Source organism: Aspergillus terreus, genomic scaffold (genome assembly GCF_000149615.1).
Source record: "Aspergillus terreus NIH2624 scaffold_2 genomic scaffold, whole genome shotgun sequence".
Classification (NCBI taxonomy): domain Eukaryota; kingdom Fungi; phylum Ascomycota; class Eurotiomycetes; order Eurotiales; family Aspergillaceae; genus Aspergillus; species Aspergillus terreus.
In genome coordinates this window covers 1,503,478-1,525,429 of record NT_165925.1, presented here as the reverse complement: position 1 = coordinate 1,525,429, position 21,952 = coordinate 1,503,478, and the positions used below count along the sequence as shown (strand labels likewise).

At 55.1% G+C, this 21,952-nt stretch overlaps 9 protein-coding genes across 9 annotated transcripts; 6 read left to right on the top strand and 3 right to left on the bottom strand.

Annotated features, from left to right (window-relative positions):
- Positions 1 to 48: 48 nt before the first annotated feature.
- On the bottom strand, positions 49 to 754 carry ATEG_01528 (40S ribosomal protein uS11; the record flags this gene model as incomplete). The annotated part of the gene is made up of 4 exons (XM_001208893.1): positions 49 to 200; positions 256 to 416; positions 556 to 628; positions 691 to 754. 4 exons carry the CDS (start codon positions 752 to 754, stop codon positions 49 to 51), a joined length of 450 nt encoding a protein of 149 aa, XP_001208893.1.
- A 579-nt stretch (positions 755 to 1,333) lies between these two features.
- On the top strand, positions 1,334 to 3,311 carry ATEG_01527 (prephenate dehydrogenase (NADP(+)); the record flags this gene model as incomplete). Its single annotated transcript, XM_001208892.1, has 7 exons — positions 1,334 to 1,382; positions 1,683 to 1,768; positions 1,819 to 1,930; positions 1,996 to 2,144; positions 2,228 to 2,827; positions 2,914 to 3,045; positions 3,153 to 3,311. 7 exons carry the CDS (start codon positions 1,334 to 1,336, stop codon positions 3,309 to 3,311), a joined length of 1,287 nt encoding a protein of 428 aa, XP_001208892.1.
- A 3,464-nt stretch (positions 3,312 to 6,775) lies between these two features.
- Positions 6,776 to 8,103, top strand: ATEG_01526 (cytochrome and DOMON domain-containing protein; the record flags this gene model as incomplete). Its single annotated transcript, XM_001208891.1, has 2 exons — positions 6,776 to 6,815; positions 6,872 to 8,103. The coding sequence occupies 2 exons, from the start codon at positions 6,776 to 6,778 to the stop codon at positions 8,101 to 8,103; spliced, it is 1,272 nt and encodes a 423-aa protein (XP_001208891.1).
- Positions 8,104 to 9,110: 1,007 nt separating this feature from the next.
- On the top strand, positions 9,111 to 13,168 carry ATEG_01525 (putative cytosolic regulator Pianissimo; the record flags this gene model as incomplete). Its single annotated transcript, XM_001208890.1, has 3 exons — positions 9,111 to 12,692; positions 12,744 to 12,910; positions 12,967 to 13,168. The coding sequence occupies 3 exons, from the start codon at positions 9,111 to 9,113 to the stop codon at positions 13,166 to 13,168; spliced, it is 3,951 nt and encodes a 1,316-aa protein (XP_001208890.1).
- Positions 13,169 to 13,699: 531 nt separating this feature from the next.
- Positions 13,700 to 15,874, top strand: ATEG_01524 (putative ATP-dependent protease (CrgA); the record flags this gene model as incomplete). The annotated part of the gene is made up of 3 exons (XM_001208889.1): positions 13,700 to 15,239; positions 15,362 to 15,573; positions 15,782 to 15,874. The coding sequence occupies 3 exons, from the start codon at positions 13,700 to 13,702 to the stop codon at positions 15,872 to 15,874; spliced, it is 1,845 nt and encodes a 614-aa protein (XP_001208889.1).
- Positions 15,875 to 16,762: 888 nt separating this feature from the next.
- On the top strand, positions 16,763 to 18,327 carry ATEG_01523 (RNA-binding protein; the record flags this gene model as incomplete). The annotated part of the gene is made up of 5 exons (XM_001208888.1): positions 16,763 to 16,815; positions 16,967 to 16,976; positions 17,029 to 17,085; positions 17,341 to 17,790; positions 17,839 to 18,327. The coding sequence occupies 5 exons, from the start codon at positions 16,763 to 16,765 to the stop codon at positions 18,325 to 18,327; spliced, it is 1,059 nt and encodes a 352-aa protein (XP_001208888.1).
- Positions 18,328 to 18,962: 635 nt separating this feature from the next.
- Positions 18,963 to 19,744, bottom strand: ATEG_01522 (40S ribosomal protein uS9; the record flags this gene model as incomplete). Its single annotated transcript, XM_001208887.1, has 4 exons — positions 18,963 to 19,253; positions 19,303 to 19,374; positions 19,597 to 19,619; positions 19,699 to 19,744. 4 exons carry the CDS (start codon positions 19,742 to 19,744, stop codon positions 18,963 to 18,965), a joined length of 432 nt encoding a protein of 143 aa, XP_001208887.1.
- A 436-nt stretch (positions 19,745 to 20,180) lies between these two features.
- ATEG_01521 (mitochondrial 54S ribosomal protein uL13m) lies at positions 20,181 to 20,625 on the top strand (the record flags this gene model as incomplete). The annotated part of the gene is made up of 2 exons (XM_001208886.1): positions 20,181 to 20,445; positions 20,507 to 20,625. The coding sequence occupies 2 exons, from the start codon at positions 20,181 to 20,183 to the stop codon at positions 20,623 to 20,625; spliced, it is 384 nt and encodes a 127-aa protein (XP_001208886.1).
- Positions 20,626 to 20,877: 252 nt separating this feature from the next.
- On the bottom strand, positions 20,878 to 21,876 carry ATEG_01520 (urate oxidase; the record flags this gene model as incomplete). The annotated part of the gene is made up of 3 exons (XM_001208885.1): positions 20,878 to 20,999; positions 21,047 to 21,693; positions 21,740 to 21,876. 3 exons carry the CDS (start codon positions 21,874 to 21,876, stop codon positions 20,878 to 20,880), a joined length of 906 nt encoding a protein of 301 aa, XP_001208885.1.
- Positions 21,877 to 21,952: the final 76 nt, after the last annotated feature.

Sequence of the window (21,952 nt, the reverse complement as noted above, 5' to 3'; positions counted from 1 at the left end):
CAGGCAAATATCGTGCACCAGCTGGAAAAGACACACACCCGCACAGATCTAGAGACGACGACCACGGCGACCACCCTTGCGACGAGTAGAGTCGGAGGGAGTGGGGGTGACGTCCTCGATTCTGCCAATTCTCATGCCAGAACGGGCCAGAGCACGGAGGGCAGACTGGGCACCGGGACCGGGGGTCTTGGTACCGTTACCTGGGACGGGTTAGTTGATATTCTTGAGCTCAGCACTGTGAAGGCAACTACATACCACCGGTGGCACGGATCTTGATGTGCAGAGCGTTGATGCCAAGCTCCTTGCAGCGGGCGGCAACGTCCTGGGCAGCCAACATGGCGGCGTAGGGAGAAGACTCGTCACGGTCAGCCTTGACCTTCATACCACCGGTGACACGGCAGATGGTTTCGCGACCACTGTAAGATTCGTCGTTAGCTTAGATGTTCGCATTCTCTTCTCCTCGACCGATATAGCACCAGCCAGTTCTCCACCCGATCGGATCTCGAAAAAACCGGCGCAACATATCGATCGAGAAACGGAACTGCGCAAACGAACCTCAGATCGGTAACGTGGACGAAGGTATCGTTGAAGGAGGCGAAGATACGGGCAACGCCGAAAACGAGCTTGCCTATAAACCCGAACGTTAGCCATGTGCATGCAGTGAAATTCGGATATGAGAGGCAATCGTACCATCTCCGGCCAGAGGGCCGAGAGAGACGTTCTCCTTGGGGGCAGCGGCTTTCTTGGGGGCCATTGTGTGGTGTACTGGGTGTGGGATGGAATATGGAGGAGAGAAAGAGAAGGGCGAGCGTGAAGTTTGGATGCAAGAAAATGGATGCGGTGTGGGTGTGTGCCCTACTGCAGAAAGCAGCCTCTTGATTGGGTCAGGCCGTCTGTTGGGCGGGGCGCAAGCGAGTGCAGCCTGAGGCCTGAATCAGGCACCGACAAGGAAGGCCCCTCATAGGCAAAGCCAAAGTACCCGTGGTCGGTGTCGGAGTCGGCCCGGAAGGCGGTGAACCGCAATTTTCCCACCAGCATTTAAGCCGAATTTTCTCGGTGACACAATGACTTCTCTCTCCCTCATCATCTCTGAAATCCCTCCAACCCTTCAGAACGGCCACTGTCTAAGGCTCGACTGGCTGGATTATCATACGATCGAGTCTCTCGTCAATCGCATTGATCGGTCGTGTGTCTTCGTGTGTTGTACTAACCCATTAGCGACGAGGAGCGTGCGATCGCACACATCGCAAGATGGTGTTGACCCAAGAAAATGCCATGATTGGCATCATTGGCATGGGTGACATGGGCAAGATGTATGCCCAGAGACTCAGCGATGCAGGGTGGAGGTAATATCACAACCTTCCCCTGCGTGTTCATTATAGGTAAGCTCTGCCTCGATCTCAGTCCCACTACCTCCCCCCCTGTCTGTCAAAGGATGACTTGAGTGCATTTGGCTCGAGTATGGTCTGGGAATGTCACTGTCTCGCCTTTCTGGTATGACAGTGGCTGACTGGGCCGTCAATGATGTAAAATCTCAGCTACCTAAATTTTCTTGTCTGATATGTTTAATTCGTTGATCTGCATTGATTTCACACACTCTGACTGCTGAGACTTCATGCTAACGAATTCTCCTCTCCAGGTCGTCGTACTTTTAGTTTTTATATTCGATAGAATCGAATTAGTTGTACTGACCGTCGTGTCTTCAAGGATTAATGCATGTGACAAGCCCGATAACTATGAGACCCTGAGAAAAGAATTCGATTCTCAAGTACGTCTTTTGCTCGCAGCTCATGCTGTCCTTAAACTCATTGTATATAGAAAGGTGTCACCGTATATCCCGATGGACACCTGGTTTCAAGGATTAGCGATTACATTATTTACAGTGTAGAGGCTGGAGTGATTGACAGGGTAGTGGCACAATACGGCCCATGTACGTAAATGGTCACCACCCGATCTTCCCTCTGGCACGGTATCTGACGTGGAATCATCCAAAAGCTACGAAAGTCGGCGCGATCGTCGGCGGTCAAACGTCATGCAAAGCTCCCGAGCTGGCCGCCTTCGATAAACATCTCCCTCCGGATGTAGAAGTTGTATCATGCCATTCCCTGCATGGCCCCAAGGTCAACCCGAAGGGCCAACCCTTGGTACGACTCTACCTCCATCGCTGGGCCTCTGCCTCCCGTGCGACCCGTCAGACATGGGAAATAACACCACGCTCTTTCCATAGGTCCTGATCCAGCACCGCGCGTCGGACGCCAGCCTGCGGTTCGTCGAGAACGTCCTGTCCTGCTTCAACTCCGAGTATGTCTACCTCACGGGCGAGCTGCACGACCGCATCACCGCCGACACGCAGGCGGTCACGCACGCCGCCTTCCTGAGCATGGGGACGGCCTGGCACGCCAACGAGCAATTCCCCTGGGAGATCTCTCGCTGGGTGGGCGGCATCGAGAACGTGAAGATCAACATCACGCTGCGCATCTACTCGAACAAATGGCACGTGTACGCCGGGCTCGCCATCCTCAACCCGGCCGCGAAGAAACAGATCCGCCAGTATGCGGAGTCGGTGACGGAGTTGTACAAGCTGATGATCGAGGGCCGCCGGGACGAACTGAAGCAGCGGGTCTACGCCGCCGGGGCTGCGGTCTTCCGTGCGGGCACCGAGGGACAAGACTTGCTGCTGAAGGACGAGGTTCTCGACCGGTTTTCGCTGTCGAACCGGTCGCGCGAGGACACCCCTCCGAACAGCCATCTGAGTTTGCTGGCCATTGTGGATTGTTGGTCGAAGTTGGGCATCGTCCCGTACGATCATATGATTTGTTCAACCCCTGTGAGTCCTACCCCGGCTAAGGAGGCTGGTCCTGCATGCCACTGCGGCAACCTGCGGATCGCTTGCTGACCATGTACGTAATGTAGCTGTTCCGTCTGTGGCTCGGCGTCACCGAGTACCTCTTCCGCAACCCGGAGCTCCTCGACGAGGCGTTGGAGACGGCGATCAACGACAAGACGTTCCGCTCGGACGATTTGGAATTCACCTTTGCAGCTCGGGTAAGTTGTGCCCCCGCGAAGGATCAGGAGACAAGCTCCATGTTCGCAGGGAGGGCAGAAAAGACGGAAGAGAACAGTGCTGACCTTGGTAATCGGTTGATCCGTAGGCATGGTCTGATTGCGTTTCGTTTGGTGACTTCGAATCCTACCGCGACCGCTTCGAGCGGATCCAGCAGTACTTTTCGCCTCGGTTCCCCGAGGCCGCCAAGCTTGGCAACGAGATGATGAAGACCATCCTAGAGAAGACCACGAGTGGGAGTTCCTAGAGGCAGATGCGACCGATCATGGGTTTGACGGGTTCAGGATGAAGCGGCCAAGACGGACGGTCTAGTTTGAGCGAAAACGAAAGGTGGAGCTTTGCATCTGAAACTCGCGCGCCCAGCCGAAACGATCGGAAAAGGGAGGTGGATTCTGTATGATATGAAACTGAAAGAGATGATAAACACAATTTAAACGGTGTCAGAGGGGCGACGACGATTGGCCTGGCCGTAATCCACCAAGCCGTGGCAGAAGATTGGCAGTAGTAGTAGGTAGTAGGTAGTACTCCTAGGTAGTAAGGTAGTGAGGTCATGACCAAGATCGTTTGTTCACTAGTCTGGCGCGGACCTGAGCTGTGTCTTAAGCGTGGACGTCGAGCTTTTTCTGTTTCGGGTATGGGCTAGGTTCGCTTATGTAGGTGGGCGACGCCAGGATGGCTTCTAGAGTCGATCAGGCATGTCGTAGGGATGTTCGGAGAATTCCCTGGAGAGTAACCTCCGGTAGTAAAATAATCGTTACAGTATTCCTAGATCTTATCGTAGGATTATTATAGCATTGATTAAATAATTGCTTTGTATCATAACGATGTTCTTATGAACGGGTCGTAGACTTGTGCACTAGGCACCTACGGAGTACCAGCTGTAGATCCCGCAGGAAGAAAGGATATCTTCTCCGATGTACGGATACGGATACGATCTTGGATGTGCTCCACCGGATCGGGTCCTTCGCATGTGGTGACACAGAATGTCTGTCATATGCATCGCATAGTTGCCGGTTCGATGGGCTCTTCACCACCCTGGTTCTTCCGCCGTTCCGACGGTTACCCATGCGCGATGAGGTTGAGAAGCAAGACCATCCGCGAGTGGGCGTGGTGGGGATGAGCCTAACTCTCTTAGTGCTTCGTACTGGTGGAATTAGCGCAGGGCGTGGGCAGTATCCGAGAACCCCTGTAGTCACCGGGGGGGAATGCATATTACTCTGAACCTGCAGGAAATTGATATTATTTGGTCCGTGAGCCATCTCCAGGACACTACAGGGTATCTACAGTTCATCACGTATAATAAGTATGGACCTTCCGTGGTGAGAGCAAAGGTCGATGGCGCACGACGAAAGGTCTGGACAATGTCAGCGAGTGGGTCTTCACATGGCGGGCCTAATAATACCAGTACTAAAAGTATTTGCGTGGCGACAATTTCGGTTGGCTAATAATAGGTGAGCTACTTTGTCTCTGGTCCCTCGCAGTACCGAGTTCTGGGCCGATGGCCTGCGGTGTATCCGTCTCCTCCGTCTCCTTCAAACCAAGTCCCGCCCAGGTCCTCCGTTTGTTTTTCTTCATAACATGCCAAGAACCAACTACATGTCGCGTAAGCACTCAAAAATAGTGCACTCTGCGCCGAGCATAAATAAAGTTTGGATGCAGGTGAATGCAAACACAAGAGGGGGGAAAAATAAAATAAAATAAATAAAAACTAAAAAAAGAGCTGGGTGGAAACCAGGCCGAATTTTCTCTTGGGATTGATGGATTGTTAAATGAGGCAAAATCGCCGTTGAAGGACCATGGGTGCGAAAGTTACCATCGCGTGGCCCAACCTTGTCATTGGCTCGGATCTCTCATGGCTTACCCACCACCGACAAGACAAACGTCGAGGATCGGTGATTACGCCCGGCGACAGGCGACAACAGTCAGAGAGTCCCGAGATCCGACGCCTTGGGCGGAGCTAACTAGCCAAGTCGAGTACACCTCGCCAGGATGTGGGTTTGAACTGACACGGCTTGCAGATGAAAAGGGTCCACGATTGGCGTCAGGAGCATTAACGAAAGGGGGGTCGTGCCCTTCAGGTGCGGCTTCGGACGGACGTACTCTGTAACTAGGTTAATGATTCCCAGTCCAGTCTAGTGTGGCTCTAGCCTCTGCACCTCCAAAATGATATGACGACTCGTCCAGGGGGTTCGTTTGGAGTAAGTATCCCGCGTGAGGTCCCTCCCTATGTACAGTACAACGGAGGACTCTGTAGATTCCACTGCTTCATTGGGCATCCTCCGTCAATGCAATCACCGTCATGAATCATGAAAGTATTTTTCCCATGTTTCTATTCCCATGTTTCAGGTGGAGATGGCCAGGCACCATTGCCATGCGCTCTCTACCACGCTCCCCCCGGGCCAATCACCCGGCGTCGTACGACAGTTAACTTTCGTGTTGCCCGTACCGAAGAATCAATTGTTCCATTCGTTCCACCTAGCGAGTCGGTCCCAAACCCAGTTCTCCGTCTAGTTATCAGAACCCAATGGCGGCTTTCTCCGGCATGAGGAATTCCCCCCGTGGCTGAGGGCCCGGCCGGATAGCTGGCGGAAACGGGATAATGCTCCCAAGATTCTTGTCTTGAAGGACTATTTTCTTGGACAACGCGAGTGGCACAGACCATGTGGTCCATCAGGATCAGGTTCAGGTTCACCTGGGGAACTTTTCCGTCAAGTGGAAATGTGGAAAAGTAAAATAGTAAAATAAAAATAATAAAAAAATAAAAAAATCTCGGAAGATTTTCGCCATGGGTCAATCCAGAAAAAAAAGGTCCTGCCTGTCCCCGCTTGCCCTGTGGGATCCAAAATAATAGATAAAACTACCTAATATCTACCTCTGATCCTCCTCCGCTCTTTCAATCGGACGATCTTCTCTCCTTTCGTGGCATCTAATCGACTGTCGTTGTGGTCAATCTTTCTTGCATCCACCCTTCTCCGATCTTCCCATCTGTCATCGGTGCTGTCGCAAAAGTCAAATCCACACAGAGTCAGAGTCAGGGCCAGTAGCTTAACTGCCACTTGCCCCCCCCCGATGGGCCTGTGATCTTCGTCACATCGTCGTTGAACTGCCATGCAGATCTCTTCCATGGCTATATCGCTCAGTGACACTATGTGGCTCAGGGCAGCTGTGGCCAGTCTTTGTTAATCAGCTCGATTGCACTCTATGAGTATGTTCTAGCCCATCCTCTTGTCTTCACTCTCACGGCATCAGTCGTGATCTGTCCGGAGTCTTCCGGCCAGTTCATCCAATTCACTGTATCAACGGATTGATTCTATGGCATTCTCCAATCTGGTCCTCCCCTTAGGGTGGCGACACAATGCTGATATTGGCAAGTCCCATACTGACATCCATATTCACAGTGTCATCCAACGCATCCAACATATTCACTCCCTTAACTCAACGACAGGACTTCACTCACTCAAATCTGCTCTCACAATCTTATAAAAGCCTTCCATATCCGGATATGAGACCCTTCCATTCTCTACCTTTTGTGTATCACTGATCTTCATCGCTATTCCTACTCCCGTGGAGCTTCTACACCTTTGTTGTGGACGTCTTCAAGCTTCTCTTTCCTACCTTTATTCCGCCTCACATCCTCTACTGTCCTTCTTTTCTAATAATCACCATCGATCCTAAACCCACCTGAACTGCGTTCAAATAGACCTCAACGCAATGAGGGTCCTCCGCCTGGCCGCAAGCGCCTTATGTCTTGGTATGTAACCCTGGGCTCCCCAGTTGAGGTATACAGATACTGACCTCTCCGTCTAGCCTCCTCCATCTATGGTCAGATCGTGAGCCATACACCCTCAGAGGGTAAGGGAGTGTCCTACAGCGTTAATATCCCGGAACACACTGCCTCCAACGGGTCTGGCCCGATGTACCTGCAACTGAAGGCGCCTGCCGACTTGAAATGGTTTGCTTTGGGCCAAGGAGTCCAAATGACGGATGGAAACCTTTTCGTCGTCTACGCCGGGCCTGATGGAAATGTCACTTTGTCCCCTCGCAGGGCAACCGGTCCTATCGAGCCCCTCTACAATTCCAGCATCCACGCTACTCTTCTCGAGGGCTCCGGTATCCGCCACGGACTTATGATCGCCAACATTCGCTGTGATAACTGCATGACTCTGAATGACGGAACAAGCATCATGGGTAACTCGAACTTGTCTTCCTGGATCTGGGCGATGACTGGAGGTGGACCCATGAACTCGGCCAATGTCTCTGCGCAGATATACAAACATGACTGGCATGGCATCTTCACTCTGGATCTCAGTCATGGCATCGGAGCCAACTCGCCCAATCCATTTTTCTTATCATCCCACGACATCATGGATTTTACCCCCTTCTCCGTCCAGCAACAAGTCAGCGACACCATCCTTCACAGGAAACGGATCGCCCATGGCGTCATGACCTCTGTCGCTTTTGTTCTCCTCTTTCCCAATTTCGGCCTCACGCTGCACATCTTTCCCTCTCGCTATACTGTCGCGTGGATTCATGCGCCTCTCCAGATCTTTGCCGTGCTACTCGCCTTGGCTGGGTTTGCGGTTGGCGTCTCAGCGGCGATCGACCTTCGCGAGGAGGCAGGTTATCACCCGATTCTTGGCTACGTGGCAATGGCTGGTGTCGTCCTCGTGCAGCCGGTGCTGGGCATTGTTCAACATGTGCGTTTTCGACGGACTGGTAAGAAGACGGCGTATGGCGTGGCACACCGCTGGCTTGGACGATTCCTCTCCGTCCTGGGCATTGTCAATGGGGGCATAGGTTTCCACTATGCAGCTTCCATGAATCCGGATATTCCCCCTGCGTCGCCCATTGCGTACGGCATCATTAGCGGCTCCATGGGGGTCATCTATATTCTCGTCATCTGGTGGCGGCGGTCCAAAACGAAGCGAGAGGCTGCCTTGAATGTGGAAGCCGCCGATGAGAAGCTGGCCGCCTCTGCCGCACCCACGAGGAGTAACAGTACTCTAGTCCCAAAAACTCCCCGGTGTCGATGTCTCTAAGAGGGGACATGGATCCCACGACTGCGATACGGAATGATTTGTTGATCTTACCCTGCGTGTCCTTTGAGTTCGCATGAGAAGGCGTTGCATCTGGCCGCAATCTTCCATTCTTTTGTTTCTTTTCGTTTCGTTTCTGGTGTACATGCTTTATTACATCTGTCTGCTGAGCATCGAGCTTTATCTTGTCGTTCTTTGTACATTGTTTTCATTTTCCCCACCAGCATCTTGGGTTGCGACTTTCCTAGAACTTGCATGGGTGGCTTTTGTGCTCTTGAACACGCTGTGACGAATGTTTCTTTACCATGGACAATCTCTTAATACCTGGATTACCGTGAAGCTGCGAGGCAGTCATCTTGTTGAGTCAATGTATGGGTATCCATCACAAATAGGGATCAATAATGAAAGTTGTAGATGTATGGTTGATCAAGAAGTTCTGTTGTCAAAGACACATAATCTCTGAGTAGTGTCAAGTGATGGACCAAGAATAATAGCAATAACCATAGAAAGTGCCTCCTTGATAGTGAATCATAGTATGAATGTTGTAGCTGTGGTCTAGTTAACTACGAGGCACGGGTTAGTCAGCCAAGACATGCGTCCAGACTGAAACTCCGAGCGGTGGGAGGATAGCCCATCATCCATCGGGGAATCCGACTACGACGGACTTGCTCTGCCCTGGATTCACCTTGTCATCTGAGGATTCTTCCGCCTCGCATGTGACTTGCTCATCCATCATCGAACTTCCATCCCTCCTCGTCTCCCCCCTCTGCGATCCGGCGGGATCCCCAACCTTACTGCGACACGCCTCTTGCCTCCTCCCCCCTCCCTTCTGACGTTGTTGTTGTTGGTTGCACGCCCCGTCCGATTGTTGCGGAGACCGCCTGCACCGCCTCGGTAGCCCCTCGAATTCCCCGTTGCGCACTCAATGCCGTACCCCATAAATTCCTAGTCCGACTCCGAACCGCGATAGGTGATCTAAACACGCTTCCCTTTCGGCTAGATGGCGACCTATGGCGTCCGGATATAACTCAGGGTTCTCCGCGACGTCGATCCAGCACCGCGCTGCAGGCGACGGACGCTCCCTCTCCAACCAGGATGAATTCTCGGTGGACGGCAGCTGGCCCGGGCCCGCCTCGAAAACCAGTCGAGATGCTCGCTCCGGGTCGGAGAACAGTGCCTCCATCGGCCCTCGCGGGGGCTCCATCGCCCCCTCGTCCGGGTCCGCGGGCCCAGGCAGCTTCAGCTCCGAACTCAAGAGCATGAAGACGTCCCGAAGCACGACGCCACGACCCGAGGGGACGTTCCGACGTCGCGGGAGCAGCAACGTCGAGTACGATGAGATGTCCAGCACCGAGGAGCGCCAGGCGGCGATTCGCAATAAGATCGCCAAGGAGATGAAGATCAAGACGGGCACGGAGAACATGCTCGAGGCCCTGTTGGCCAAAAACCCCAAGCAGACCAAGGACCAGCGCCTGAGGGTCGAGTCGGAGCTGAGCACCTCGAATCGCAAGCTGGCCGAGCTACACCACGAGCTGGAGGAGGAACTGCTACGTGCGCAGGCGCCGTCCACCCCTCCCCGGAGTCGTTTGTCGAGTCTGTTCCAGGGCGGGTCCATACGGTCGCCGCCTCAGAACAACACCGCTGATTTTGACGATGAAGAGCCCGACAATCCGGAGGCGGAGATGGAGTCCCCGACGTACGTGCTGTCGGAGACCTTGCAGGCGCTGGAGATCGAAGGCATGGCGCCGGATTACTACGTCGAGCGGGCCAACAGTCTCGTCGAGCTGTTCAAGCGACATCCGACCTTGAAGTATGACCTCGCGTGGTCAGTCTTTGGCCTGCGTGTGCAGGTCATGCTTCTCAGCGATAGCAAAGAGGTCGTGGCGGCGGGGTATCGCTTGACGCGGTATGCCATCGCAGACCGTAAGTCGCTCCAGATCATCCGCTCGCTGCATACAGACGAGCTCGTCATTCTGTCTCTGGTCAAAGAGAGCAAGGCAGGCATCGAGCGGGAGCAGGCTCTGAAGTTCGTGAGGGCGTTCCTGGATGTAAAGGACGGTGTCCATGAGATATCGCGAGCGGTCGTCCGGACGATTGTTTCCGTGGCAGAACACTCCGACGACCGTCTCCGGAACATCTCAATCATGACCCTTGCAGAGATTCTGGTGAAGGACCCAGGACTGATCGCGTATGCGGGTGGGTTTGCGACTCTGCATGATGCCCTAGCGGAGGGCACGTTTGGGGCGTCGGAGAGTCTCATAGCCAGTTTTCTCCACGTCCTGGATACACCGCATAGCAGAAAACATCTGCGGGGAGGGTGGGAGCTTGAAGCCGTCTTGGCCCCATTCACCGATTCCCTATCAGACTCTGTGCGCAATGGCCGGTTAAAATCCTCGGCGAAGGCTATTTCCGCGATGCTCAAGACCTGGCCTGGTTTAGTGGTGCTGGCCAGGAACGGCGGCAAACCACTCCAATCCCTCCTCGACTCGTTACACTACCCCGACCCGCAGGCACGAGATCTCATCATGGAACTCCTGTTTGACGCTCTTCGGATCAAGCCACCGTCATGGTCTTCCTCCTTCCTTGCCGGTCGAAGGCTGACGACATATGGACGAGCTGCAACTCTTCGCTCCGAGTCTGATATGAAACAGTTTCGTGGACTCTCTGGAGGCGGCGGTAACAAGCTTGACCTAACGGCACATTTCTCAACGCTCATCCTCGCAACGCTGGTGGACGCAGGTCTCTCAAAAGCCCTTTGCGACCTCATAGAGGATGAAACAGATCTTTCGCTCAGACGCAAGGCGACGTTGCTTTTGACCGAAGTCCTGAAGCTCGCCCATCATTCATTACCTCGTCACATTAGCTCGAAGCTCCAAGTTCTTCCGCACTTGCTGCCGTCTGCAATCAAGTTCGACGTGGAGAACCACGACGTCTCTACCTCGACCATCTATCAGATTGAGAGCATCAACAGAACACTGGCTCGGTCGATAGGAAGCGTCTCAACCGGTGCGGGAAGATACAGTGTGGACGTCGATATCTCTGCCTCGCTGTTGACTGGCGACCAAGGAAAAGATAGACTCAGCCCCGCAATGGACGAGACGCAGTTCAGGCAGGCCATTCTCGACACCAATGTCCTCAACACCGTGAATTTCCTGAAATGGAAGTGGGATCTGATTCACCGTATCGTCGAAGGCCCTCTAACCAATCCCAAGAGGCTGGACGAGGCAATCAAGGGCTCAAAATTCATGAAACGTCTGATGGGCTTCTACCGGCCCTTCAAGTATAGGTTTTGCATGCTTCCGAACACGAAACCGAACCAGCGCTACGTCCGAACGGGCTGTGCGTTGATGCGAACATTAGTCCAAATACCCGAAGGAACGAAGTATCTGGCGGAAAACAAATTTCTGCGGCAGGTTGCAGAATGTCTCGCGCAGGTGGATCGCATGAGTGGCCTAACCTCCTCGTCGCCTCTCTTCTCCCGGGAGCAAATGGCGTCGACATTAAGCGGGGGGTACTTTGCGTTGTTAGGGACCCTGAGCGGCGACGCCAATGGGCTGGCCATGATGGAGAGATGGCACATGCTCAACATGTTCTACCATATCATTGAGCTTCGAGATCGGGATGATCTCATCCAAACACTCTTAGGGAACTTGGACTACACGCAGGAAAGCCATCTACGGGTCATGCTCTCCAAAGCGCTGACTACCGGCTCCAAGGAGATCCGCATCTTTGCCACGAAACTCCTGCGCAAGTACGCTGTGGGCAATGTCCCCCTGTCTCCACAGATGGCTATTGGGAACGCCGACTGGGTTGTCAAACTTCTTGTGACCCAGCTATATGACCCCGATGTGTCTGTATGCCAAGTTGCTGTCAAAATCTTGGAAGAAGCCTGCAACCATCGGGACTACCTGGAGTTTGTTGTGAAATGCCGGCCCTCTCTCGACCACCTGGGAGAGATCGGGGCCCCTCTACTCCTACGATTTCTTTCAACCTCCGTCGGCTACCACTACTTGGACGGACTCGACTACATCACGCAAGAAATGGACGATTGGTTTCTGGGCCGCAACGACGCATACGTGGGGTTGGTGGAAGCTGCGCTCTCGCGAGCGTACGTGGATCAGCCGCGACGGGGCAGCCTGGTCCCCGATGACATTGTGGACATGCAGGACATCGGACTGGTGCCGCCGCATTTCTACCGAGAACTCGCCCGAACAGCGGAGGGATGTAAGCTTCTGGAGCAGTCGGGGCATTTCAACGAATTCGCCTGGACGATTCGCGATTTTCGACTAGACGAGGAGGACACGGAGACTCTTCTCAAGGTGAAGGGGTGTCTCTGGGCTGTGGGCAATGTCGGGTCTATGGAACTCGGGGCGCCCTTCCTGGAATCGGACATTGTCGAACGCATCGTGAAGATCGCCGAGAGTGCGGAGGTGTTGACGATGAGAGGCACGGCGTTTTTCGTGCTCGGCCTCGTCTCCCGCAGCCGACACGGGCTCAAGGTGCTAAGGGATTTTGGATGGGACTCGGCGGTTGACCAGGAAGGAAACTCCCTAGGATTGAGTCTTCCCACCGACTTTAACAAGTTATTCCTGGTAGGTGGAATCCCCAAGCCAAGTGTCGCAGCTACTAATATCGAACGACAGGTTGATTTCCCGTCCCACGACAGGAAGTACGACTCCAAGCGGACATCGCAGGAGAAGTTCAAGGAAGCGACCACGGACGAAGACCCCGTGAACCAAAAGATTCTCAAACTGATTGTGGACATGGGCAACACGGTCTTGTCGAAACGAGCGGCGGCAGACCTCCATAGGTAGGTGGCTAGTAAGCTGCGTCAACAATCATCGGCTAACTCTGATGAAACTGCAGCATCAAGTCCAAGCAGCCTGAGCACTTCCGCCAACCGCATCTGTTCCGCAAAACCCTCAGCATCCTGGAAAGCCACCATTTCCGGCTACCAGCCCGACGGTTTGCTCTCGACCTGTTCGACAAAAGCGTCATGCGACGGATCGTGCTGGAAGACGAGTCGGAGTCGGATTCCGACGCGACCTCGTCCCAGGACTCCGGATGATCCTTTCACTGCTCTTTCTTTGTTTCTCACTTTTCCTTTCTCTCTTGTGGAGTTTCTCTGCGTGGCGTTGGCGGGGTTTGGTCACGAGCAACGAAACTGGATGATAGCATATCGCGTTTAGCCTTGTTGGCGCCTTGTCTCGGATCTAGGTAGAGCAGCGATTGATGATGCAATCTGAAGGATGGCGTGATGGACGCGGGATGCGGTGGCTTTCGGTTTCTGAATCTTGATCTTGAAACGGATGCGATTCTGGCGGTACACGTGTATATACATAGCGGTCGCGTGATGAATTCCCTATTACATTGCATACGGAGCACTCCCTATTCCGCTGCTGTGCGGAATGCGTCGATCTACGGAAGACGGAGTACCTCGGCCTGCCGCAGCCAAGAAGAACTAAGGTAGTCGGGCCACACCTCATCCTGACAAGGCCACCACCGAAGTACTCAGAGTACGGAAGTAGTTCCCCTTATCCTCCTCCCATGAATTAAACCCCCAGACGATCAACATCATTCGACCCTCAACCCCGCCCCGATGGAAGACGACGCGATCCCTCCGCACGGAGATAACGACTCTCACCGCCCCCTCACCCCCAACACCGCCATACACTGCCCTCCTCCGCCGTCGTCATCACCACCAACCTCCTCCCTCCCGTCCGCCGACCGACCCGCCGACATCCCCCTGACACAGGCGGTCCTCCGCCTGATCCAGTGCTCGCAGTGTTCGCGACCGTTGCAGACGCCGCTGCGGCTTCCATGCGGGAACACGGTGTGTCGCGGGTGCTTACCGCCGCTGCATCGGCGGCGGGGCGTGACGTACCCAGCCACGGAGGCGCGGAGAGACGGGTTTACGTGCTCGGCGTGTCTGGGCGATCATTGTGTCGGGGACTGCGGGACGGATGTGCTGTTGACGCGGCTGGTGGAGGTGTTTGACGAGGTGCTGCGGCCTGCTGCAACAGAGGCGGAGGAGAATGCTACCGGGGAGGAGGGCGGGATGGAAGGGCTCTACGCGCTGATCAGGGAGGGTCGCTTCGACTACAATGGCTACGGGGGGGCCTGCGAGCGCGACGGCGGGCAGACGGATGCCCGCAGTGCGACGGTGCTGGGCCGGCTGGCGGAGCGGCTGCGGGGGGAGCTGGACTGTCATGTGTGCTACGCGCTGATTCTGGATCCGCTGACGACGTGCTGCGGACATACCTTCTGTCAGCGGTGCGTGGCGATGGTGCTGGGCCACTCGGATCTGTGTCCGGTGTGCCGGCGCAAGCTGAACATGTCGTCCACGCTGCAGTCGGAGCCGGTGAACCAGCGCATTGCGGCGCTTATCGAGGCGCTGTTCCCCGAGCAGGTTGCGGCGCGACGGGAGACATCCGCCCTAGAGGAGAGCAATCCCAATGAGACGACGCTGCCGTTGTTCGTCAGCTCGCTCTCCCTCCCGACGATGCCGACCTTCCTGCACATCTTCGAGCCGCGATACCGGCTGATGATCCGGAGGGTTATGCAGAGCCGCGGGCGCAGGTTCGGCATGGTCATGTATAACCGTGCTGGTCGGCTACAGGAGGGCCTCGGACGGTCCCAGTTCCTGCAGTATGGGACCGTGTTGGTGGTGGATCGGTACGAGCTGTTGCCGGACGGGAGGAGTCTGGTGGTTGCGACCGGCGTGTCGCGGTTCAAGGTGTTGGGGTCTGTGGTCGTGGACGGCTACCAGGTGGGCCGGATCCAGCGCGTGGATGACATTTCCATTACCGAGGAGGAAGCGCGCGAAGCGCTGGAAACGTCGGCCACGGCCGTCGACGTGGAAGGTTCTGCAGAACGGCCGCTGGAGAGCATGTCGACGCAGGAGCTGTTCCAGCTCGGCTTGGACTTTGTGCGCAGGCAGCATGGACAGGGCGCGGTATGGCTCCGACCGCGAGCGTTGTTGGCATACGGGGATATCCCCACGGATCCGGCTCGTTTCCCATGGTGGTTTGCTAGTATCCTGCCGGTGTGGGAAGAAGAGAAGTACGCCCTTCTGTCCGCAACGAGTGTTCGCGAGCGCTTGAAGATCACTGCGCGGTGGATAAGAAAGCTGGAGTCTCGTCAGTGGTATGTACCCCGGGCTTTGACCTGCATCAGACATGTCTGGTATTCAGGCACTCACCGTCCTCCTTCTGCAGGCCTGATCGCCCCCGCCCGTCCGTCGCGGCTGTCTTGTGACTAGCCGTCCCTGTCCTCGTCTTTGCCGTGCTTTCCATGAGTCTGGGAGCCGGTACCATGTCCCTACCGCTGGGATCGAGCGTCTTTACCACCTTCACGCCCTTTTCCATGTCCGTGTCTGTTTCGTTCGGCTCGGCTGGACCCTTTACTGTCAACAGTGGCCAGCCGCACTTCCAGCGAGAAGGCTCCGAGACGCATCTTCCCCAGATTGTCGTAGTGAGTATATTTCTGGCCATCTTCCTGGCGCAGGTGGCCGTCAATGCGGCGCAAGTCTGGCGAACGAGGCGCCGCCCCCGAGTAGAAGCGCCAGAGCAACCAGCTACGACGCAAGCACCGGACAATCCTCAAGACGAGGCTGAGGGAGAAGACCGCGAGCCGGGATAGTCTTGTGCTCGGTTTAGTTTCTAGACTGAACTTCTTGCAGGCTGAGTGGTCCAGACGGACCCTGCCTGACTGGCCGGATGGTTTCGACGCCGATCACACAGAAGATAACGCCATCCTGCAGAGAGAAACCTGATCAAGGCGTGTGTCGCCTGCTTCCTTACTGGTGGTGGACCGGTCAGTCCAATAAAAGCAGATGTTGGGGCTTTGCACAAGGCGGTCAAAAAGTACGACATCAGTTGTGTGTTTTGCGTGTTCCGCGTGTGTTTTGCCAGTGGGATGAGCACAGTGTACCCTGAGGCTATCCTGCATTGCCTTTACGTAGGAGACTCCAAGACAAGAGGCAAGAGGGCAAACGGCAAGTCATCCCTTGTGTATCTGGATGATCGCAGGGATGAACACATGTTCCTGCACAGCGACCGTTTGTAGACAGCGGCTGCACGCACTGTATATCACCTAGACTGGAAGATGAAAAGGGAATCTGATCGTCAGCAGCCGTTCTTTTTGATCCTTCTCGCTGAGCGGAAGGGAGCGAATGGAGGAAGCGCCATGTGCATTCATGCCACCGTCGAAGTCTGGATAAGCGCCTTGCGTCCACACAGACAGCCAACAAAAGGCGCCAGCTCAGTTGGCTGTGACTTGTCTGGCGCCACCGAGCGGTGGGGGGTTGTCACACAGCGTGTTTGCTGTCGAAAGTGAATGATGAATGAGAGGGCTGAATGGATTGTTCAAGGGAAGGAGAGTGAGTGAGTGGGTGAGTGAGTGTACGTAGAAGTAAAGAGGAGTCGTCAGAGAGAATGTGGAAGGGAGTTTCTTCTTCTGCATCTCTCTGCAATCATCCATCCATCCATCCATCCACCCGTCTGTGAATCGTCCCAATGCTGTCTTTCCCCTGTCGTGTTCCTTTTCCCATCCTGCTCTATCGCTCCCCGTCTTGTATTTAACCGCGCTGCGTCGCTGGTGCGTCTCCTTCCTCCACCATCCTCCATTCTCTTTCTTGCTGCTCTCCGCTACAGAGCCCATCATGTCTTCTTATATCACTGTGGAAAAGCGTCATCTGGAATATCTCCTCCAGAAGTGAGTTCTCCCATCGTCCTCGCATTCTGCGTCTTATCGCCTGTCCGTGGCTGGTTATCACCGACCCTTATCTCCTCTCTTTCCTTTCTTTGCTGTCCTTCTTTGTGACATGTCTATATCCCTCATCGAGCTGTTACTGACTATCTCGCAGGGCTGGAACTGTACGTGGATGCGAATCGCCGGCATCTCCAAACCCCGCTGACCCTTCCATAGGATACTTCAAACGACCCGAACTATGTGACCATCTTAGATTCCGAATACAAGCGCCTGGTAAGTCCCATCGCTGTCCAAATCAGGCATCGCACGCATTGACCCGAAAATTCTGCACTCCAGCGCGAAGATGCACATCATCTGCGTATGTGATCTATCCACCGGCGCTGCATACTTGCCCGATTGGGCCCCCGCTCATGTCTAACGGCTCCAGAACGGTTGAAAGAGTCTCTCCTGACCGGAGGACTATCCCCAGAAACTCTAGACGTGAGAATGAGCCCCTCTGCGCCGGCGTCTTTCACTAAAATGACCTAGGTGTTGATCTACGGTTCATCTGCTGAGCGCGGTACCGAAGACTCCAATGTATCCTCTGCCCGCGGGGGTCTTGTTTCTTGCGGCGACAAGCACCGTGAGAACGACGGCAACTATAAGCTGGCCCGCGCTTACGACGACATCCATGAAGACGACGAGGACGAGATCCTCCTGGCGTCCCAGGACAGCGAAAGAGAAGACTACGACGAGTCGTCCAGGAGTACGACCGAGTCTCTCACCGTGCCCACCGTGCACCGTACCATCCTCGTCCGTAACCTCCCCGACAGAGTCACCCACCGCGATATCGTCCAAGCCATGCGGGGCGGAGCGCTCCTCCATATTTATCTCCGGGCCCGCGAGCACAGCGCCAACATCTCGTTCGTGGAGGAGTCGGACGCGCAGGAGTTCCTGAAGCATGCGAAAGCCCACGGGCTGTATATCGCAGGCAAACGTGTAGGTGCAACCACCTCAAGATACCCTCACCGTCTAACAACCACACAGACGGAGGTCTCCTGGAACGACCGCCAGTTCTATCTGCCCCCGTACGTGCGGAGCAAGATCAACAATGGCGCCTCGCGGAATCTGGTGGTGCAGAACATCAACCCGAACATCACCGAGGGGCTCATCCGCCGCGATCTCGACCATATCCACAACCTCATCGTCGTCGCCGTCAGCTTCAAGCACGGGAACGCCTACATCTCCACCAACTCGGTCCACAACGCGCTCTTTGCGCGTTCCTGCATGATGTCGCGCGTGACATACAAGGGCATGAAAATCAACTTCTATCCGGACGAGTGCGCTGCGCCCCTGGCCGCAAAGGCGCCCATCGGACTGAAGATGGCCATTTCCCGGGCCCCGTCGGCGAAACCCGCTGCCATTCCCAATCGGTTCCAACTGCTCTCGCTTGATGGGGCCGAGAGTGATGACGAGGACGCGCTGGACCAGCATGTTAACGGTAGTTCTCCGTGGGCAGAGGGCATATCAGCTTAGTCGTTGCTTGAGCCTTTCTATTGCCTTGTTTTCTGTAGTCTTTCATTGCTCCGTGGGTTCGCAGCGGAGTCTGGTACTTCTGTCGTCTCGCCCGCATGTTTCTGTAGTTAGCCTTAGCTCGTGGGGTATCCAGGTGTCTTTTCCAGAGAAACAATGAATGAATGATGTGAAGCAATTAGGTGATAAACGCTGTACCTATATGATACACTACGAGCTGCAAATCATGACATGAATCGTGTTCAGTTGACAGACGTAATCCTCGGGACCAGACATAACGCCGAACAATCTCGGAGCTTGCTTGAAACAGGAAAAAAAGGGTGATATTTTGAGATACCTGGCCTATACTAAAACCAACCTCGACCGAGCCAGTAGTATCACATCATAAAACATTTCCACCCCAGCGACAACCAGATCCGAACCATAACCGATTGCCCCGGGGAGCGCTCCAGATCTCCTCCCCAGTACACCCGACAGACACCATTCAGCGTTAGCCCTTTTCTTTTCTCCTTGCGCTCCTGCGGTCCTCCCGTCACCCACAAATGTTTTATCAGCGTCGGCGAGGCCCGGACCCAAGAGACGAGGCGAGGAAAAACAAAATGCACCTGATAAGATCCCAGAGACCAAAGTTTTCCCGTTTAACGGTAAGACTTCTGGTACCGGGCGCGGGCACCGCGACCACCGAACTTCTTGGGCTCCGTGCGGCGGTTGTCGGCAACGAGCAATGTGCGGTCGTACTGGACAAGAGCCTGCTTCAGCTGGTTCTTGGAGTGCTCGTCGACGTACTTCTGGTAGTAGGCGACGAGGGACTTGGCGATGGCCTGGCGGATGGCGTAGACCTGGGAGGTGTGACCACCACCGGAGACGCGGACGCGGATGTCGACACCGGCGAACTTGTCCGCACCGACGATGAGGAGAGGCTCGTAGACCTGTCGTTATTAGTATGGTAGCTTCGGAGGCGGACTTTGTCGGTCGTACCTTGAAGCGGAGAATCTCAGGCTGGACCAGAGAGAGGGGCTGGCCGTTGACCTTGATGAGACCCTTGCCTTGCTGTAGAACTTCTCAGTATTCTGTTGCCATCGTGCATGTGTTTGAATAGGTCTTGAGTCGAGTCGGCGGTTCCATTCCCTGTCGCTTATGTCGTTGCCCTTGATATACCCATTCTCCATGTTGATCCTCGTTTCTCATTGCCGCTGATCACCGTGCGAATACCGTCCAACTCGACTCATCGACCGGAAGGAAAGGAACAGGGTAGTGGTGAAATGCTCATACCTTGCAGTGGGCGACGGCAGTGGCTACAACAAGTCAGTATTTTTCCTCCAAAAATTTTCGAAATTCCCCCTCAACGAGAGTAAAACGAATGAACAAACTCACCCGTCTTCTTCTTGCCGAAGCATTGCACACTCGGGACGGAAGCCATGATGGATCGTATGGCCCTGATCGGTGTCGGTGTGGGTGGTGGAAGTTGTCGTCGTCTCGCGATTATCAAGGCAGAGGAGACGCTCTCCGTGCGGTTTGCGGGTGGCCCTTCGCTTAGTGTGTCGCGCTAGCGCCCGATCCGGCAAGTAGGGCTTGGAGCAAGTCACGTGTCACGTGATGCGCCGGCGGGCTTGGCATCACTCTTCTCCGTCCGGGTCGTGTATCTCTCCGTGTTTTGCAGTTGACCCCCAATCTCCAGCCATCGCCATGTCGCAGACCGTCGGAAAGGTATTCAATCACTGTCAGTCTGTCCGTTCGACTCCGTGCTAATTATTGTATAGACCCGCCTCGCCTACTCCCGCGCATGGCACTGCGTCGACGTCGGGTCCGACCCGCGCAGTCTGGGCCGCCTCGCCTCGTCTATCGCCCTCTTCCTCATGGGCAAGCACAAGCCCATCTACGACCCGTCGACCGACTGCGGCGACTACGTCGTGGCCATCGGCTGCCATGACCTGCGCACGACCGGCAAGAAGCGCTTCCAGAAGAAATACTACACGCACACCACCCGGCCCGGCAGCCTGCGCAGCATGACCATGGACAAGATGTTTGAGAAATGGGGCGGCGGCGAGGTGCTGCGTCGCGCGGTCCGGGGGATGTTGCCCAAGAACCGGTTGCGGGAGAAGCGGCTGGCCCGGTTGAAGAGTATGTCTATTCCCGGGGACCTCCGGACGAGAATTCACAGGTTGGATGCTGACCGTTGCAGCTTTCGAGGGCGTGGCCCACCCCTACAAGGAAAACATCATCAAGTTTGGGAATCAATCGGTCATCGCCGGGATGCCCGAGGTGCAGCAGGCGTTTAAGGAGGCCAAGTCCTCGGCATAGATTTTTCGTCCTCTTCCCTTCCGTTTGTATTTATACCTCTTCTGTTCGCCTTTATGATATAGCGCATGGGTGGGAGTTCATGTATGTATGATATTACATTTGAGCTGTTTCTTCGAATAACTTTGAGTCGAGTCTGTCTACATTTGTATACGATACTTCTAATCCATGGAACCAAGAAGGTATATGCTCAGTACCCTACCCAACTATATACAGTGGTACAATGCTTTGGAACTCCAGAAACGACAGAACATTTTACAGCTTGGGCTTAGACGTGCGGCCGACGGTGCACTTGATCAAGCCGTTGGGGTTGGTCTGGGGTGCGAACACCTCGGCGTTCTTGCCGGTGTTCTGGAGGCCCTTGTGCCAGCTGAGGTCTGGGGAAGTTAGCACTTTTCTTTCGTGTCTCTTGTTGGGAACGTACCAATCTCAAAGTAATGCTTGTTGGGCAGAGAGTAGTCGACGGTCTCGACGAGCGGCTGACGGGCGAGGATCTCCTCGGCCATCTTGTACATGGTGTTCTGGACGCTGGCGCTGTTGTCCTCGGCAAAGGTCTTGAGGGTGATGTCGCGGGCGGCCTGCCAGGTGGCGTCGAACTTGGGGATGTGAGAGCGCACGTCGTCGAGGCTGGCGAAGCGCTTCCACTGCCAGGCGGCGTCGACGTCGGTGCTGAGGATGCGGTCCCAGGTCTCGGGGAGGGTGGTGTACTCGTCGCGCAGGAAGCCCCAGAACTGCGAGTTGGTGCTCTTGAGCACGGTGAGGCCGGATAGCGACGAGCGGATGTCGACGCCCTGGCCCTCGACGACGTCGACCTGCACGTTGCGCTTCTCCTCGCTGTCGCGGTAGAAGGAGTGCGGGTGCGGCTTGCCGTCGATGTTGAGGCGGGTCCAGCGGTGGGTGATGATGTGGGCGTGGGCGGCGTGGATGTGCGGGTACTTCTGGATGAAGTGGTTGCCCAGGATGGTGCCAAACAGCTCGGGGGGAGTCACCGGGTTCTGCTTGGCGAGGATGTAGATGGTGTTCTTGATCGAGTCGGTAGCGACGATCACGCTGTTATCGGCCTTGGTGTAACTATGCGGGTTAGCTGGGTTCCTTGCTTCTGCGGCGGAGGACTTACGAGGTGTCGATGTCTCCCTCGAGGAGAACACAGACGGTCATCTCGACCACCGTCTGGACTCCGGTCTTCTCGTCCTTGTGGACTTTGTAGACGCGGACATTGTCCTTGCCGTAGCGAGCAGCAGCGACTTGCGACATGATGATGTAGAGGAGAGGCAGGGGTAGAGGTCCAAGTGGTATCAGTGGTATAGGATAGAAATGGAAGAAGAAGACC